Source organism: Natrix helvetica (assembly GCF_964273705.1).
Source record: "Natrix helvetica genome assembly, chromosome: 4".
In the NCBI taxonomy this organism is placed as follows: domain Eukaryota; kingdom Metazoa; phylum Chordata; class Lepidosauria; order Squamata; family Natricidae; genus Natrix; species Natrix helvetica.
The window spans coordinates 154,963,837-154,982,646 of record NC_138550.1 but is presented as its reverse complement, the minus strand read 5'-3'; the positions used below and the strand labels follow the sequence as shown (position 1 = coordinate 154,982,646).

At 41.5% G+C, this 18,810-nt stretch overlaps 1 protein-coding gene across 3 annotated transcripts in view; it reads right to left on the bottom strand.

Moving 5' to 3' along the window:
- The window catches only part of COL14A1 (collagen type XIV alpha 1 chain), a 158,658-nt gene that overhangs the window by 71,571 nt on the left and 68,277 nt on the right, over positions 1-18,810 (bottom strand). For all 3 annotated transcript variants that reach the window (XM_081950573.1, XM_081950574.1, XM_081950572.1), the window contains 11 exons: positions 16,756-16,898; positions 13,291-13,420; positions 13,050-13,172; positions 11,275-11,424; positions 9,799-9,915; positions 7,446-7,592; positions 6,868-6,942; positions 5,289-5,428; positions 4,574-4,697; positions 4,147-4,290; positions 2,565-2,729 (listed from right to left, as the gene is read on the bottom strand). In XM_081950573.1, coding sequence (XP_081806699.1) covers positions 2,565-2,729; positions 4,147-4,290; positions 4,574-4,697; positions 5,289-5,428; positions 6,868-6,942; positions 7,446-7,592; positions 9,799-9,915; positions 11,275-11,424; positions 13,050-13,172; positions 13,291-13,420; positions 16,756-16,898 — 1,458 coding nt within the window. The remainder of the gene's footprint in view (positions 1-2,564; positions 2,730-4,146; positions 4,291-4,573; positions 4,698-5,288; positions 5,429-6,867; positions 6,943-7,445; positions 7,593-9,798; positions 9,916-11,274; positions 11,425-13,049; positions 13,173-13,290; positions 13,421-16,755; positions 16,899-18,810) is intronic.

Genomic DNA, 18,810 nt, shown 5'->3' with positions numbered 1-18,810 from the left:
TGTTACCAACAGCAAGAAATTAAAACATGTCAAAACCTGCAAACAGTATTTTTAATTGTTAAAAATCGATCAAGCATTCCTTTTGCCAAGTTTCTTGCACCATCCTATCTATCTATCATCTATCTATCTATCTATCTATCTATCTATCTATCTATCTATCTATCTATCTATCTATCTATCTATCTATCTATCTATCTATCTATCTATCTATCTATCATCTATCTATCATCTATCTATCTATCTATCTATCATCTATCTATCTATCTATCTATCTATCTATCTATCTATCTATCTATCTATCTATCTATCATCTATCTATCTATCTATCTATCATCTATCTATCATCTATCTAAATGGCTGTGTGTATGTGTGTGTTTGTTTCAGCATAGCTCTGGAACGCCTCGAGCAATTTCAACCAAACTTGCTACACAGATGCCTTACTCTCTAGAAACAAATACTGTGGGTGTAAGATACCCCTAAAACCTCAGGGGGTGTGTGCTCTGTTAAGATACAGCCTGTTGTGCCTTAAAATGGCTTCTACTGTACTGCCTTAAAATGGCTTCTACTATACAGCACAGTGGAGTTGCCATGGTAATGGCTTCACAGCACTCCACAAGGGGGCTCCCTCTGGTAAAGGGGAAAATCCAACATTAGAAATTGCATTTCGTCCGGACATTTTTCCCCCTCTATATAAATACCCGGGAAACGCCGGGTTATCAACACTAGTTTCCTATAAACTTTAGATAGATCTTGGGTCTATTGATTCTTCACCTTATTGAAATAGACACAGCGATGTTGCATTTGTTGTGATCAATGGAATATATCCATCTATTTTGAAAATCCAGTCCACATTTGGAAAGCTTCACAAACAAAGTAATCACTGCTCTGTGGCTGCGGTTTGAGGGGAAGCAGATGTTTGAAAACTAGCAGGCATGTCTTTCTTTTGGGCAGCTGAGACAGGCAAGCAATCACTGCACTGTTACTCCCTTTGGCATTCAATAGCTCGTGATGACACTGCTGTATGAATTGTAGCCATTACAATTCTACTTACGACTGTAATGGAGAATTTCCATTGTAAGTTACGAGGGTCAATACGTTGAGATACTCCAAACTTGATTTTATGGTCTTTTTTGCAGCAGCCATTAACTGAATGCCGGTCACTAAATTGAACATGGCAATCGTTAAGCAAATAAATGATGGTTGAGCAAATCAGTATTCCTGGGTATTTTTGCTGGAAACTGGCTTTAAAAAGGCTGGAAGCCAGGAAAATATGTGATTAATTATGATCATGCAACTGTAGAATGCTGCAAATAGCCATAAAGATAACCCAGTTGCCAAGGACTCCAAATGAATCCACCTGAGCACAGGTATTTGTGCAGTCATCAGAAGTCTGGAAATGGGTTTTAAGTAGCTTTTGGGTGGTCCTTCATATCTTCAAACAGTTTCTAAGTGACTGGTCCTTAATCAAGGACTATCTACATTATATTGGGTGCTTTATTACTACAATGTATGGTAGAAACAGAAGGGTGAATGTCATGTATTAAATAGCATACAGACATGATAGAAACAACAATGGTTTGTTATTATATTATAGCCAAAATAATATAGCTACCGGTAATATTATATAGATACATACTACACTAAAATGAATCAGGATGCCTTCTTTATGTTTGTTTATTTTTCTAAAATTGCTGTTTTTTTTCTATTATTTTCTTTTTTACTTAAAAATTGACCATCATCATTGTCAAACGGACATATTCCAGCCAAATCTGTTCTCCCAAGTTTTTTTTAAATACCCCTTTTCCGGAGTATAAGACACACCAAGATTTTGAAGAGGCAAAAAAGTTTTTGCACTCTGTAGACCTCCCAAAAACGGCCCGTTTTTCACAAAAATGGGTCCATTTTTTAATCAAAAAAGGGCATACATAGACTTTAAGAGGCTTGTAGAGTGCTCCTGGGGGAGCAAAAACGAGCAAAAAACAGTCTGTTTTTTGCTCATTTCTGCCCTCCCCAGCCCCCAGAAGCACTCTGGAAACCCCCTAAAGGCTATGCACTGCAATTTTGGTGAAGGGGTGGGGTTTCGGGAGGTCAAAAAATGCTGTATTCAGTGTATAAGACGCACCCAGATTTTCAGCCTCTTTTTTGAGGGAAAAAGGTGCGTCTTATACTCCAAAAATACGGTACATTCTCTATGGGTTTCATCTTACCATAAATAAAAGTATTCTATCCAACTTGGTGAAGTAGTTTTTAAATGATGGGACCAGTTTCTTTCTTTCTGCACATTGTATGTTCTTTATTGACTTAATTATAGTAGTCCATTTGAAATTGTTATTAGCTATTTTGAGCACCATCCAAATTGTGTATAAATGCAACATACACTTCTATAATGCTACCGTCAAGTGCGCACTTATCTGGGAGAAAGCATTAAACTTAATGGGACTGATGTCTAAGTACACACAAAGAGAAATGAGATGTCGTACACTATCATTCTGAAGATCATGTTAGCAAAATGCTTTTTTTTAAAAAAATGGGGCAATAGGCAGGAAGAAAAAAAAACTGCTAACTTGCAGAGGCTGTTTCACAGACAAAAGTGATCAGTTCATCTTCAATCTTCTTGAAGGCATCAAAGTCATCCACAAAGAATACATGTCTGTCGCTCGGCTTGCTGCCAATGTTAACGAGTTCTGCATAGTCAGCATCTGCAACTCCAATGGCAAATATACTGTATCCTGGGGAAGGAAGGAAGGAAGGAAGGAAGGAAGGAAGGAAGGAAGGAAGGAAGGAAGGAAGGAAGGAAGGAAGGAAGGAAAACATTCCTGGGATCAGTCAATTGATAAATATATAAATAAAAGTTGAATATATATTTTAGTAATCTAGTTGAGGCTTCCTCAGCCCATCTCTTCCAAATGTGTTAGACTGGACAATTCCTCTAAGACATGGGTGTCCAATCTTGGCAACTTTAAGACTTGTGGACTTCAACTCCCAGAATTCCCCAGCCAGGCTGGAAATTCTAGGAGTTGAAGTCCACAAGTTTTAACGTAGCCAACACTGGACACCCCTCATCCAAGAGAATGGTGGGTATTTATAGTTCAATACTATAAATTGAACTGAGGGCAGATCGGAGAAGATTGCTCCAGCTACTTCTTGGGCCAAACCTAATTTTCTCCAAGGGCCAGAACAGGTCATAAATAACCTCCTTGCTCTTATCAACACCATCTGTTTATTCTTTCTGCATATTCAGAAAAAAAGATTGGTTTTGGCATCTGATTTCCTTTGGCTGGCCAAGTTTATTTTAGGAACAGAAATGACCCATATCTGAGTCAAATGGATAAAGAAGCATATTTCCTTTATTTCTCTCAATAACACATGATCTAACACTAATATTTACCCTGCCAGGCATACCACTGTTGTAAGCTGGAGTATTTTAGGAGTGAAATAACAGGAGTTCAAGCCCCAACTAAACTTGATTCCACAAGGTTGAAGAAGGCGGTGGTAAATATTAATTTGGAAGCTAATTCTGTGGAAGGTTTGCTTTTGAGAAACATGCCAGATATGTGTTTGTGGCATTTAAGCGACCAATTAGCTAACAGATATGCAAAGAATTGGGGATCACACATAAGTTAAAGGTAAAGGTTCCCCTTGCACATATATTCTAGTTGTTCCCAACTCTAGGGTGGTCATCTCCATTTCAAAGCCGAAGAGCCAGTGCTGTCTGAAGACGTCTCCATGGTCATGTGGCTGGCATGAGTAAATGCCAAAGGTGCATGGAACGTTGTTACCTTCCCACCAAAAGTGTTTCCTATTTTTCTATTTGCATTTTTACATGCTTTCGAACTGCTAGATTGGCAGAAGCTGGGACAAGTAATGGGAGCTCACTCTGTTACGTGGCACTAGGGATTCGAACCGCCAAACTGCCGACCTTTCTGATCAACAAGCTCAGTGTCTTTGCCATTGCGTCCCTGTGGACCCTGTCCACATATACTACACCTTTATTTGCTCAATAATGATTTATTGAATAAACTATAACTGGCTAAGTTCACAAAAATATGTTAACAGAGTCATCTATTTATTTACCATAGGAAGGCCAGGCACATGTGTATCAAACTGATGACATTGTGAAGATTTCCTAAGAAAATGAATCCTTACCATCTAGTTGCATCTCTCTGGAAACTTGGTTCACATCATCTTGAGATCGTCCATCTGTGATCACTACTAAAACTTTTGGGATCCCCTTCCTGGTCCCAGATTCCAAGGTAAATAAGATCTGTTGTGCGTGTTTAATTGCTCTGCCTGGGAAGGAAGGGAGGGATAGAGGGAGGGAGAGAAAGAAAGAAAGAAAGAAAGAAAGAAAGAAAGAAAGAGAGAGAGAGGGAGGGAGGGAGGGAGGGAGGGAGGGAGGAAGGAAGGAAGGAAGGAAAGAAAGAAAGAAAGAAAGAAAGAAAGAAAGAAAGAAAGAAAGAAAGAAAGAAAGAAAGAAAATCATGTACTATTAAACCATTATTGGTTGTCTAAGAAAAATTGTAATGAACTCAACTTTGTAAACTCCTATAACTCTTCCGGCAATTCAGCCCACCTGTTTTGGTGTTTCCCCCTTTGTAGGCTATGTGCTGAATGGCATCTAGTAGAGTTTCTTTGCTTCTGTAGGCATTCAATTTAAATTCTGTCCTCGTATCATCACTGAACTGGGCAATTGCCACCTGAATAAGAAAGATACCTTAATAATCATTCATGTACACAATTTAGCAAGAGGCGTTTTACTTTTTTAAAATCCCAGTCTATGAGTCAGATATGGGAAGGAGCATGAAGCAAGAAGGTCATTTCAGAAAAAGATGGCTGATTATCAAACTAAAGAAAGTGTGGACATTTTCTCCCTTTCTCAAAATATTAGAGTCATGCAAAGCTAATTGGTTCTAGATTTAGAACAGACAAAGGAGTACTTTTTTCAGCTAGATAAGGGGTCTCCCAACTTTGCAACTTTAACATTCATGGACTTCAACTCCCAGAATTCTCATGGCTAGTTGAGGAATTCTGGGAGTTGAAGTTCACAAATATTAATTGTCAAGTTTGGAACCCCTGATCCTGATCATGATTGACCTAGATGAAAAAAGTACAGTTTAAAAACTATGGGCAAAGAGTCTTTGTGTTGGAATCGAAATGTGAAAAATAAACATATTTTCAGATTAATTTTTTTCAGTTTGTTCAGTGTGACTATATTTTGATACAATTGAAAATATCTCACACTAACTTTAAAATGTTCATATTCTCAATGAATCTTCTCTCGTGCTCACCTGAGTTCCATCGGGACCAATCTTGTCAAGGGCACCGACAGTGCTATATAGAAAGCCAATTATTTTGTTGAAATTTGTATCTCCAATACTCCAAGATCCATCCACCAAAAATACCAGGTCGGCCTTTGCAGCTTTGCAAACTGCAAAAATATACAAAGGAGTTTGAAATAAAAAAGGAAACTCTGATTCCCTGCGGCAGAAGCATATTCACATAACACAAATAGTTTCCCTTATTTTGACAAACATTTATTCTTCATAATAAACAACAAACTACTCTTTACTTTTGTACATTTCTCCACAAATTTCCCAGTTTTAGTAAGCCTTCTATGCAAATTAATTTACATACTTTAATTTCATGCCTTATTTGCAATTTTTGATTTAGTTTTCCTAATCAAATACAACTACTTTGGTCTTTAATAGTCGCTCAGCGGTGAGATGGATAACATGTACAATAAATAATAAAAATTTGATGTACAGATCCATAGTTATCTTTTCATCATACAGTCTAACACTGCAAATCATTCAGCTTCTCAGCCAGCAATATAGCAATGTTTCCATATTGCATATTCATGTTCAAACAAGCACTAATATCTAATATCGAAATATCACACAAACATCCATTGTACATTTATCCATAAAACTTTGAATAACCAAGAGAGCAATGTCAAATCATTTGTTGAACTTTTTATTGATTCTCAAAGAGGCTTTACTTCCTTGATACAGCACTCTAAGTGATCAATCAGCCTTTTAGCTCTAGACTTGCTAAGAATTTTCCATAATTCACTCCAACTCACTTCATCATACATTGTCTCAAAATCAACAAGCATGAAATACAACTTCTTTCTTATATTCATATGTTTCTTAATGACCTGCTAACAGCAAAAATCTGGCTTGAAACTACCAATGAATCATATGTGCCATATTTAGAGTGTTTTGTCACTCTCATGTCCTTCACTAGTTTTCTTACTCTTTCATCCTGAACTACCAAAAGAATTGTGCTTTTTCACATTTACTCTTAAATCTTCCTGTATTTAAACTGCATAGTTAAAATAAAGACCATCTTCAAGAAAATACCAAAACAGATACTGTACCATTCTAATTCATTCTTGGGCTCCAAATGATATAATTACTTTCCTTACACTTCCTTGCATTGTTCCCACCCATATTTTTATGTCAAGAGGAGGCTGGCTTGCATGACTGTATGACTGCATGACTGTAACTTTGTTGCTTGTATCCTTAAGATTTATATTGATTGTTTCCGACTGTGATCTGATTGCTTACTTGTACCCCATGACTATCATTAAGTGCGGTACCATATGATTCATGACAAATGTATCTTTTCTTTTATGTACACTGAGAGCGTGTATTCTATTCCATTCCATTCCATTCTATTATATTTGTTAAATGACCAGGGTGATTTACTTAACAGCAAAAATAGTTGTAAAATTGAGCACAATTCATTAACTGCATTGCTCCAAGTTCCAATTCCAATTGTGATTAAAATTCAAGGACTACCATACTATAGTTAAATAATATTTTTTTAAAAAATCTCTTAGTATTGTCTTTACAGAAAGATTACCTTCCTTTGCTGGAGGAATCGTAGGCTGTGGAGTGGTGGTTGAAGGAGTTGGTGGTGGTTCGGTTGGGTAAGGCACTGAAAATGGATAAAAGTTAGAAAGAATTATGTAGTAAGTTGATATATTATATATGCCTTACTGAGATGCTTGAAGAGGAAGAATAAAAAAAACATTGTCCTAAGCACAACTACCAAGATCCCATTTATAGAGATCCGAAATTTTTTCTCAAGCTCAAAATCTAGACATCCATAGGTACTGAAGCTAATATTTTGTCTATTGACCAATGAGAGGCAGAAAAATAAGTTCCTACTAATGAAACCAGGCCTGTCCCTACCATCTGCTAATCACAAGTGTTTTCTTCAATGTTTGAACAAGAATCTAAAGTTTGACTTTGAATATAGATATCAATTTCACTTCATGAAGCTCCTAATTCCAAAGTCTCTGATGCTTTGTATATCAAAAGAAACTATAGAAAATAAATCAGAAAATTAGATAGGCAGATGGAATCTCTGTTTACTTCTGACAATTAATACACGAACAATATTCGGAGTCAACATTATATAAGAAATAATCCACTTACGTGTTGCCTCTATTATACTGACAGCAGGCCCTTCTAATTCCTGAACTTGTGAGTAAACGCTGATATTATATTTTGTGTCAGGAAAGAGTTGAAAGAAACAATGCCTAGATGCTCCCCAACCTAATGGTTCTTCTTCTATTGCCCCATCTGAAAGTAAAGGGAGAACATTAAATGATCAGGACTTTATTGTTATTCTCTAAAATACACAGCAGCATAAAGAACAACACCCTAAACACAAGTATATTTTGAACTGTGAGGGAGGAGGACCATGTCTATCAATGTGAATGGTTCTTGTTTCTGATATTTCTTCATGATAACATAATTCTAGTCTACTAATGTCAGCTTCTTCAAATCAAGAAACAGAACCCTGCAAGCAGGGATGGGATTCAGCTGGTTCGACCCGTTCGGGTGAACCAGTCGCTCCAGCTGGGGAGCAAACCAGTTCGCTCCAACAATCAGGTTGGTCCAGCTTACCTATATCCTCTCGGCTGATTTGCACAGCAGAGCAGATTGCTGCACCTCAGCTGTGTTACTCCCCAGAAGTAATGTGGAAGGTAAGTTTTGTTAAAACTGCTGATGCTTGCCGAGTGTATGTTAGGTACAGCCACACGCAGAGTGTGCACACGCAAAGCACACAATCACCGAACCGGTTGTTAAACTGGCTGGATCCCACCATTGCCTGCAAGGCTGAGTATGTTTTCTCTCTCTTTCTTCTCCTATGCTAGTGGATCAGAGAGAAGTTACCCTGAATCTCTTCCAAATGCTAGCTGGTTTTCCAGGACTTAAGGAATATTTCCGCCTTCTTTGCTTTTACAATGTTTCTTGCCTATTTCCTTCAAGGTCTTCTCCCTGATGCTTTACAATTAAAGTAGTTCAGGTTGTGATAGGTGAGTGTTCTGACCCCCCTCTCCATGCCTGTGAATAAACCAGAACACAGGCTTGGCTGTTTGCCACTGTTTAATTACTGAGATAACAAATCCTTTGGCTGAGGGCCCAGACAACTCACGTTCAATAGAGCGACACAATTCAATTCAAATGAAGCAACACAGGTAGTCCAAACGAGCAGACACGGCTAGAATACATAGATTTTCTTAACTACTAGTTCGAACCATTGTTTCCTGCAAATGTCCCCTCCCAACGCCTCACCTATAATCTCTCTGGGGAGGGGCCAATCCACAACCACCTGTGCTTAATCATCTTCTGTGAGTATGCCTAGGAGTTGCTGCTTCCGTTTCTCAGGCCTTCTCAATCTAGCATCAGGGACAAACTGCCTTTAATCCTCCCCACCGCTCCAAACCTCAGGCGCCTTCTGGTGGCCAACCAGCCTCTCTGGTCCCTGCTCTGAGTCTAAACCCTGCACAGGGTCCTCCACATCATCCAGGGCAGACTCATATGGTTCCTCGCTATCCGAGTCCATAAGCAGCTCAACTGGATCCTGCTGGGCCACAACAGGTGAGCATATTTGGACTTTTAAGTATCAACAGTGGGCGTGTAAAATGGTGGCCGTGGTGGCTTGCTCGTTTTACAAAACGGCTGCTATGATAGGCATGGAAATCAAATAGTCTTATAAACCACCTAGCATTGGTCATCATCATTTTTATGTTTGAAAAACACCAACTTCTCACATATTCACTTTTAATTAAAAGAAATAAAGCACTTTTTTAGCAAGACTACTAAGCTCAAGCGAGATGTCTTCACGTACATTTGTGTCTCAATACCATGATGGAGATGTCAGACCTCTGCCCTAATGAAGACCTCAGATTGCTACCAGAATAGATTACTTAGTCTTTTAAGAGGGCAGTTTCAATAGTTCAGAGCTTTTGAGCACGTAACTCTTGCCTTTCAGATAAGAAGAGACTCTTACCTGAATGTCTTCTCATGTCAACTAGGGAGTGCTTTGCCAATTTCAGGTGTGGCTCAGTGTAAATAAAGAGAGAGTTCAAGTATTTGCCTCAATAAGCTTTATGTGTTTATTCAGCTGAATAAAGATGGGCCCTTCATAGCAAGAGGAAGCTCTGAACACACTTTGACACTCATATTTATATGTTTGCTATACTGCCCACTCCTCCACCCAGAAAGACTGTCACACCCCACACAAGCAAGCTGTCACACTCTACAGAAGTACAGAAATAGCCATCCATCTCCCTTAGAGGTCCTCCAAGGATATTGGTTGTCACCTCATGGACATGCCTGAAGAACTTTCCTGAGGAAGTTTTCATGGCCTTGAAGGCTACAGAGCCAATGGTGACATCGTCACATATGCTCCCTCAAGATTGTCAATAGAAACATTAGATTCCTGGTCAACAGGAGCACCTTAACAGTTGAGCAACGTATGCATGATATATTGACTTACCAATAAGAGATTCTATTACAATTCTGTAAGCAGTCGCGTGCCTGTGGGGTTGCCATTGGGCACATAAGCTTGTCATTCGGGTTTGATAAGCTCCTAAATTTGTCACACCCAAATACACTGCAAAAAAAAAAAAAGTACAAATACAATATTATTCATGCTTTTTTATCAATTCCATTAGACAGGAAAAAGGCATATTTTGTCGTAATTTGGATATCAGAGGAACCATAGTTCTTGCTTAGTGGAATTCCTCTTATAAGCAAGAGGTGAACTTTTAATGTTATGCCAAAATCTGCCTTGCAGGTTCTGCAACATTCTCCATCTCTGGAGTGAACTAAAGTTTTTGTTCTTCTGTTGCATTGCATTCATGATGCATTAAGTATAATTGATAGTTGGAGATAGCGGTGGAGTTTCGTATTACAGATGTTTCCATCATTCCAAAAACTCCCTTGTGGTTCACACCTCCCTGTTTGAAAGAATCTGCAGGACAAATGTCCTCATTTCCAAATTGTGAGAAACCTAAAATGCTGTGGACTGCTACAGACAGGGCTGCAGAGAAGAACACCCCCACACCTCTTGGTCACCTAGTCACCCAAATATCAGACTTAAGCAATGAGAAGTTCATGAACGTTTTATTTTCCTCTGAAATACATGAGAAGAACATGCTCTCTTTCATCAGACTGCAGAAGACATTTTCATCCAAGCACCAAGAATGGGAAGCAGAAGGATCGAGATGACAAGGGGGGGATTGAGGCATAACCTCTGAAGCAGGGGTGAGTTCTGGCAGTCACTACTGCCGGTTCACTCATGGGCATGCCGCACATGCGCAGGCACGCTTGATGTGTGCTGCGCACACATGCACAGTCCAATAAAAATCATTTTGCGCATGCGCAGAAGCAAAAAACAAGATGGTGGTACCTATGGCGCCACCCAGAGAAATGGTTTGGGGGGCATGGCAGGCCTGGGTCGCTGTCGGTTGCAGTGACCCAGGCCGCCAAATACTATCAGTTCAGTCGAACCGGGCCAAACCAGTAGGAACCCACCACTGCTCTGAAGTCCTTCAAAGATTTTGGAGACAGGAACCCCAGAATCATACTTTAGTCTCATTACTCTTCTCTCTACAGATTGTGGACTCCTCATTGGTCACAATTTACGATAGACATTTGTGTTTGCACAACATGCTTCACTAAGAAAGTTAGGAAAAGGAGTTAACAATTACCAGGTTTCAAATATCCATAATGGTAAAACTATTCCAAAGAATAGACCTGACTGCTTCTTAGTAATCAAATAGAAATGTATTAAAATGGATCTGATTTTTAAACGGTGAACTTCCACTTTCTGTGGATATTTTCTGAAAAAATATCCAAGTGAGACCCTGATTCTTTGTTATAACTCCTTACTAAAGCAAATGATTACTAAAGTAATCTGTGAAATATGATCCATGGAAATAAAGATTCCAAAAAACCTCAAGGTTCTTACATGTTTTGGCAACACCTGTTAAGGCTTCACTAAATCCAGTTGTGTAAGAAGCAAATACTTTAATATTATACTCTGTTCCACTAAGCAAATTCAAGATAAGGATAGTGTTGACTTCATCACCCACAAAAGTTTCAAGTGCTGGTCCAGAAACTGAAAGAAACAAGAGAGGGATTTGATCAACATGGTCCATCCGTCCCCCCAAAAGAATACTGCATTTGGGTTAAAGATGTTGGGAAGTTCCATTATAGCTTTCTGACCCACAAAAGTGATCCTTAATTTGAAAGCAAGAATACCTAGCAAGAGGTCTATAATGATGCAATAAATAAATTTGATATATAAATATGATCTATTATGCATTTCTTTGTTTAATATTTGTTGTATTTTTATCCCACCTTTATTGCTTTGTAAATAATTCAAGCCAGTGAACTTATACAATCCATTTTCCTCCTCTTATTTTCCCACAACAACAACCCTGTGAAGTGGGTGGGGCTGAGGGTAAATGACTGGCTCATAATCATCCAGTTCTGGTGATGTTGCTGTGAGATCGATACAGGGGAGTGGGGCTTTGCATCCACATACCAAATCCTCTTTGTCAGAGGGCCCCCCCCAAGGGGCTAAAGTTACCCCATAGGAGGTAACACACAAAGGAGGGGCACCCTGCAGGTCACGGAGAGCAGCAGCTCTTGCCCTGGACTCAGGGTTTCTTCCAGTGGTGGGTTGCAGGTGGTACGCCCCAGTATGGGTGTACCAGAGCCTGCCCGGAGTACCAGATAACATTCCAATACGGTGCTCCAGAGGGCCCACCCGAGCTCCTTACCAGTCTTTTAGGTCTTCGGCGCTCGTACAGCACCTGCACGATGCTCTGCTGAGCAGCTGGAGCATCACAGAGGCTCGCAAAAGTGCTAAGATGCATGTGCGTGCTGCACGCATCCATGTGGATGCCACTGGGTCCGGAATCCGGAACCCACCATTGGTTTCTTCCCTCCTTGCCAAAGATGAAGACGAGGCAGCCATTATGGCTGCCATGAAGCTGGGACACCATAGCAACTAAGATTGGGCTGGATCAGTCTGAGTATCCAGCTGGCTTCCATGTCCAAGGCAGGACTAGAATGCATAATCTCCTGGTGATTGGCCCAAAGTTATCCAGCTGGCCTTATGCCCAAGGCAGAACTAGAACTCACAGCCTCCTAGTGATTGGTCCAAAGTCACTCAGCCAGTTTTCATACTTAAAGCAGTATTAGAACTCACAATATCCTGGTTTCTAAGCCAGCATTTTAACCATTACAACAAACTGCCTTTTTCATGTTTATTCACAGATCATTTGTTTGTTTTACACACTCTAATCTCTGAACTTCCGGGGAAAAAATAGAAACATTTCTTAAATATTTCTTTGTTTAGGAGAGCTGCAAAAAGCTGACTCTTCTCCCAAGCTTTTGCTGAGGGCGAGGGAGACCCTTTGTTTCATCACGCTTGCGAGCTTTATATTTCATTTATTTCATTGTAATTTCTTGGATTGTTGTGGGTTGCCAGAATCATTGAATATTGGGCAGCATACAAGTTTAATAAACTATTATTTTCCCTTTCAATTGTTTTTCCACATCCTCAAAAATCCAGCAGCTTTTTCCCCAATTACAAGAAGAAAATGTATCTTGTATCTTATCTGTGTAGAGAAGAATAATTTGGTGAGAATTAGGAAGGAACATTATTTACACAAAGTATAACTTAGCTACACAACATATAAATATAGCAGACAGGCAAATATTTCAAGCACTCACTATTCACAGGTTTATATACAATCCTATACCCCATCGTGGGGGATCGAGGCGCATCCCAGCTAATTCTTAATCGGTTGTACCATTCATCAGAGACTTTTAGATTTTGTGGAGGAGAAAGAGGCACTAAGATGGGAAAGAAGCACATTGTAAGTTATATTTTTTTCTCAAAACATCTCAGAGAAACATCTTAATTAAATACAAGCACTTGCTAATATTTGAGCCTTTAAAACTTTGTACTCACAAGTTTTTCCTGGAGCTGACAGACTGACTCCTTCTCCATCAGCATAGATTGGGGTGACCATAATTTTGTATTCAGTGTCTGGGAGCAAAGGCTGAAGAAGCAAATTGTTTTGCCTCACAGGGACTGTAACCTGGATGGAAGAAACATTAAAAACAAATATTACAACTGCATCGTATGGCGTCTTTCAGGCTTGACTGTAATAAAAAAAAGTGCAGAGAACACAAAGCAACTTTGTGTTCATGCATACAGGATTAACAGTAACAGAGTTGGAAGGGACCTTGGAGCTCATCTAGTCAGACCCCTGTTGGTCATCTAGTCCAGGCACTGTTTCCAGTGTCTTTCTCCCCACTTGGAACTGAACCAGTGGTGGGATTCAAATAATTTAACAACCGGTTCTCTGGCCTAATGATTTCTTCCAACAACCAGTTCACCAAACTGCTCAGAAACTTAACAACCGGTTCTCCCAAAGTGGGGCGAACTGGCTGAATCCCACCACTGAACTGAACCCAGAAGGACATTTCTTCCAACAAAGTATTTTGCATATCCGCCCCACTCCATTTATTTCCATAAGATTCTTATCTTCTGAACAGTGAATATAACATATCCCACCCCCATTCACAAGTAATTATGTTGAGAGGAAAACAGACCGTAATGAAAGTACGCTATGAAATTATCCTGATATTCACAGGAGGAGAGAAACATTCACTTTATACAATGACTTCCCGGGTCATTTATTTATTGAACATACTTCCTAGAGATTTGACTTGACTTTAACCTGCCTCCTATCCCCCCAAAATCCAAAGATTTGAAACAGCCACCAAGAAAATGCAACTTTTCGTGTTGGCATCAGATAATGGAGGTGGAGCTGAGGAAAAAGGCCTCTCTCCCATATTGTAAAACTGGGCAGGTTCTGGTGAAACAATGCTTCTTTCAAATAGTTGTAAGAGGGCTTCACATGTGTAACCTTTTTGAATAGTGTCCAGAAAATAAGTGAGGGACCAGTGAAGCTGCTGTAAGACAGAACCGACGGGCTGAGAAGATTGAGTCAACAGCTTGGCCAGAATTCAAAATCATTTTATGGTCCATGGTATCTGTAAATCTTTCAGTCCTTGTTCCTTGTTGTAATTTTCCTTCCAGCTTTCTCATGCCCAGCTGCCTGAAATGCTTTCATCTATTTATTTCATGTCTCTATCAGAGAGTTCTCAGGGTGGATAGCAACCATTTGCGAAGTATTAAATCAACAGATGAAAGCAGAATGGACTTTTGGTTCATAATGATTTCTCCTCTAAGCCGCTAATGTTTTTTTCTATCCTCGCTGTCCCTATTTCAAAACAAGTCCCTCTTTTTTTCAGATCTCTTCTCAAGGCAATAAGAGGGTTTGGATTTAACTCCGTTATGGAGAAATATGGCACATGTGCCAGACGCGGCACACAGAGCCCTCCCTGCAAACGACGAAACAGAAGCTCACAAAAGAAAAAGATCTTGCTCTGCTACCAGTGTTGGGATGCCCCACATCCCACAGGCTATCTGGTCTTTGGGTCTCTGCTGCGCATGTGTGCATATCCGTACATGCGCACATTTGCGCATGTCTGCATGTGCATGCATTTGCACGCACATGTGCACATACCATCACAGTTTGGGCATATGCGGGTTCAGTTTGTGCACTCGGTGTCTAAAAGGTTTAACCCATTAGTCCTCACCTCTAAACAACCCAGAATTAGTAGGCATAATGTTATGCAATCACATTCATTACTAGCATATTTGGTCACGGTGGGGTTGCAAACTAGGAATTCTGGGAGTTGAAGTCCACTCATCTTCAAGTGGACTGCAAGCGCAAGATTTTTCACTTGGAGAACCATGAAGTAAATTGGGTCAGGTCTATGATGGGTGGCAGAGTAAGTGTTAGCTCACCATGCTCTCCATGTGAATGGAGAATCCCACACCTCCTGCTTGCAGGAAGGAAAAAAAGGTTTGTTGAACTTTGTGTCCAGTAAATGGCACAAGACACCTCCCCATCGCCCATTTGGAACATAGCAGAAGAAAAATCCTCCTCAACTTTTCATATCAACCCTTTGGTTTACAGATTAACAGAGTTGAAAGGGACCTTGTAGGACATCTAGTCCAACCCTCTGCCCAAGCAGGAGACCCTACACCAGGGGTTCTCAACCTTCCCAATGCCGCGACCCTTTAATACAGTTCTTCTTGTTGTGGTGACCCCCAACCATAGAGGAGCGGTGTCTCGGTTCCTAAGACCATCGAAAATATGTGTTTTCCGATGGTCTTAGGCAACCCCTGTGAAAGAATCGTTCAACCCCCAAAGGGGTCCCCAACCCACAGATTGAGAACCACTGCCCTACACCATTTCTGACAGATGGCAGTCCACTCACTTCTTGAAAGCTTCCAGTAATGAAACTCCCACAACATCTGAAGGCAAGCTGCTACATCCGTTGATGTTCTCACTGTCTGAAAACCTCTCCTTATTTCCAGGTGAATCTCTCCCTGATCAGTTTCCATCCATTTTTCCTTGTCTGGCCTCAGGTGCCTTGGAAAATAGCTTGACCCCTTCCTCTCTGGGGTAGCCCCTCAAATACTGGAAGATGCTATCCTGTCTCCCCTGGTCCTTCTCTTCACTAGACTAGCCATGCTCAGTTCCTGCAACCATTCTTCATATGTTTTAGTCTCCAGTCCCCTAATCATCTTGCTTGCTCTTCTCTGCACTCTTTCTAGAGTCTCAACATCTTTTTTTATAGTGTGATAAAAACTGGTTGCAGTATTCTAGGCGTGGTCTTACTAAGGCTTTATAGAGTGGTATTAGTACCTCACTTGATTGATCCCTCTGTTAATGCAACTTAGGATTTGTTTAGCAACTGTTTGAAAGGTATTGAAAAAGTGACTTCTGACTGGTTCTCCCACCTATGACCATCGCAGCATCCCCATAGCTACGTGATCAGAATTTCAGCCCTAGGTAACTATGTATTTACGATGGTTGCAGCATCCCAAGGTCATGTGCTTCTCATTTGTGACCTTCCAAGCAAACTTCCTACAAGCAAGTCAACAGGGGGAAACCAGATTCAGGTAATGACTGCTAAATTCACTTAACAACTGCAGTAATTTGCTCAATCATCACGGCAAAAAAAAATTCAGGTATGGTTCGCTTAACAACCACCTAGCTTAGCAATGAAAATTCCAATCACAGATATGGTTGCAACTTGAGAACCATCTTTCTTTCTATTGATTATCATTTGTAAGTCCAGGCCTTGAAGGGTTTTGGCTTGCAGAATGCATTGGATGTTGATAGAATATATCTTTTTATATAGATAAGTAAACAATACTAGCAAACTGAGGCTTACATTATGCAGGCAATCGATACTTATCACGGGGAGAATGTTCCCTTTGATTCCAATAATTCTTTAAAAGTCCAAGCTGAGTTTTCAAAAGAAGTATCTGTCAGATCATCATGCTTACCGTTTCCTCCCCGTGACCACCGTCAGCCTTCATATATGTCACCCTGAACTGGGAAACACTGAGGTCCGTAATGTCCCATTTGACTTTCAAACTTGAGGTAGTTTCATCTTCGACCATGAGATTTTTTATTCCTGTCCGAAAGACTACCAGAACGACAGACATTTCAAACAGCTTTTGAAGCATCCAGTCTGAATATCAGAGGGTACTAACCAGTGGTGGGTTTCAAAATTTTTTGGAACCTACTCTGTGGGTGTGGCCTGCTTTGTGGGAGTGGCTTGCCTGCCATGTGAGCAGGTGGGAGTGGCTTGCCAGCCATGTGACCGGGTGGGAGTGGCTTGCTGGCCGTGTGACCGGGTGGGAGTGGGATGTTAGAAGATCCCAAATGAAGTTAGAAAGGCTGGGTCCCAAACCCAGCTGGCTTAACTGGGATAGGGTGAATAGGGGGTAGAGGTTCACAAATCACCAAGGACCCTCCTCTCCTTTCCCCCCAAAAGCAGAGGGCGTCAGTATTTAGAGGGAAGTCCCCCAACTTCCCCCCTTGGTGTGTCACTCTTTCTCTCTCTCTCTTCCCCCCGTTTCTCTCCCCCCTTTCCTTCCTCCTCCTTTTCCTCTGTTCCCCCCAGTTTTTCAAGCTGAGCCATTGGGGGAGGTCAGAGGGAGAGAGAGACGGATTGAAGGGTGCAAAGAGATGGGCTTCCCATTTTGAGAAGCCTCCCTTAGCAAAAGATCGCTGACAGGAGGAAGGGAGGATTCCCCACCCCACTTTTCCCTTTCCAAAAGATCGCTGAGAGGAGGAAAGGGAGGATTCCCCACCCCACTTTTCCCTTCCCTTTCCACCTCTCAGCGATCTTTTGGGAAGGGAAAAGTGGGGTGGGGAATCCTCCCTTTCCTCCTCTCAGCGATCATTTGGGAAGGGAAAAGTGGGGTGGGGAATCCTCAGATCGCTGAGAGGAGGAAAGGGAGGATTCCCCACCCCACTTTTCCCTTCCCTTTCCACCTCTCAGCGATCTTTTGGGAAGGGAAAAGTGGGGTGAGGAATCCTCCCTTTCCTCCTCTCAGCGATCATTTGGGAAGGGAAAAGTGGGGTGGGGAATCCTCAGATCGCTGAGAGGAGGAAAGGGAGGATTCCCCACCCCACTTTTCCCTTCCCTTTCCACCTCTCAGCGATCTTTTGGGAAGGGAAAAGTGGGGTGAGGAATCCTCCCTTTCCTCCTCTCAGCGATCATTTGGGAAGGGAAAAGTGGGGTGGGGAATCCTCAGATCGCTGAGAGGAGGAAAGGGAGGATTCCCCACCCCACTTTTCCCTTCCCAAAAGATCGCTGAGAGGAGGAATGGGAGGATTCCCCACCCCACTTTTCCCTTCCCAAATGATCGCTGAGAGGAGGAAAGGGAGGATTCCCCACCCCACTTTTCCCTTCCCTTTCCTCCTCTCAGCGATCTTTTGGGAAGGGAAAAGTGGGGTGGGGAATCCTCCCTTTCCTCCTCTCAGCGATCGTTTGGGAAGGGAAAAGTGGGGTGGGGAATCCTCAGATCGCTGAGAGGAGGAATGGGAGGATTCCCCACCCCACTTTTCCCTTCCCAAAAGATCACTGAGAGGAGGAAAGGGAGGATTCCCCACCCCACTTTTCCCTTCCCTTTCCTCCTCTCAGCGATCTTTTGGGAAGGGAAAAGTGGGGTGGGGAATCCTCCCTTTCCTCCTCTCAGCGATCTTTTGGGAAGGGAAAAGTGGGGTGGGGAATCCTCAGATCGCTGAGAGGAGGAACGGGAGAAAGGGGGGTGAGCGAGCAATGGAGTGGCTTCTGAACCGGCAGGGGTGAGCAAGTGAGTGATAGGGGCGGGGCAGGAACTTACTTCCGGGTTCATTGTCCAACAGGTTCGCCAGAACCGGTGCGAACCGGTAGAAACCCACCACTGGTACTAACATTTCCTCCCCATACCAGTTATCATATTTTTCAGAGTATAAAACACACTTTCCCCCCCTAAAAGTGGGTGAAAATTTAAGCGCTTCTTATAGACCGAATACGGGCATTTTGGGGCTCCCAAGCCTTTCATGCA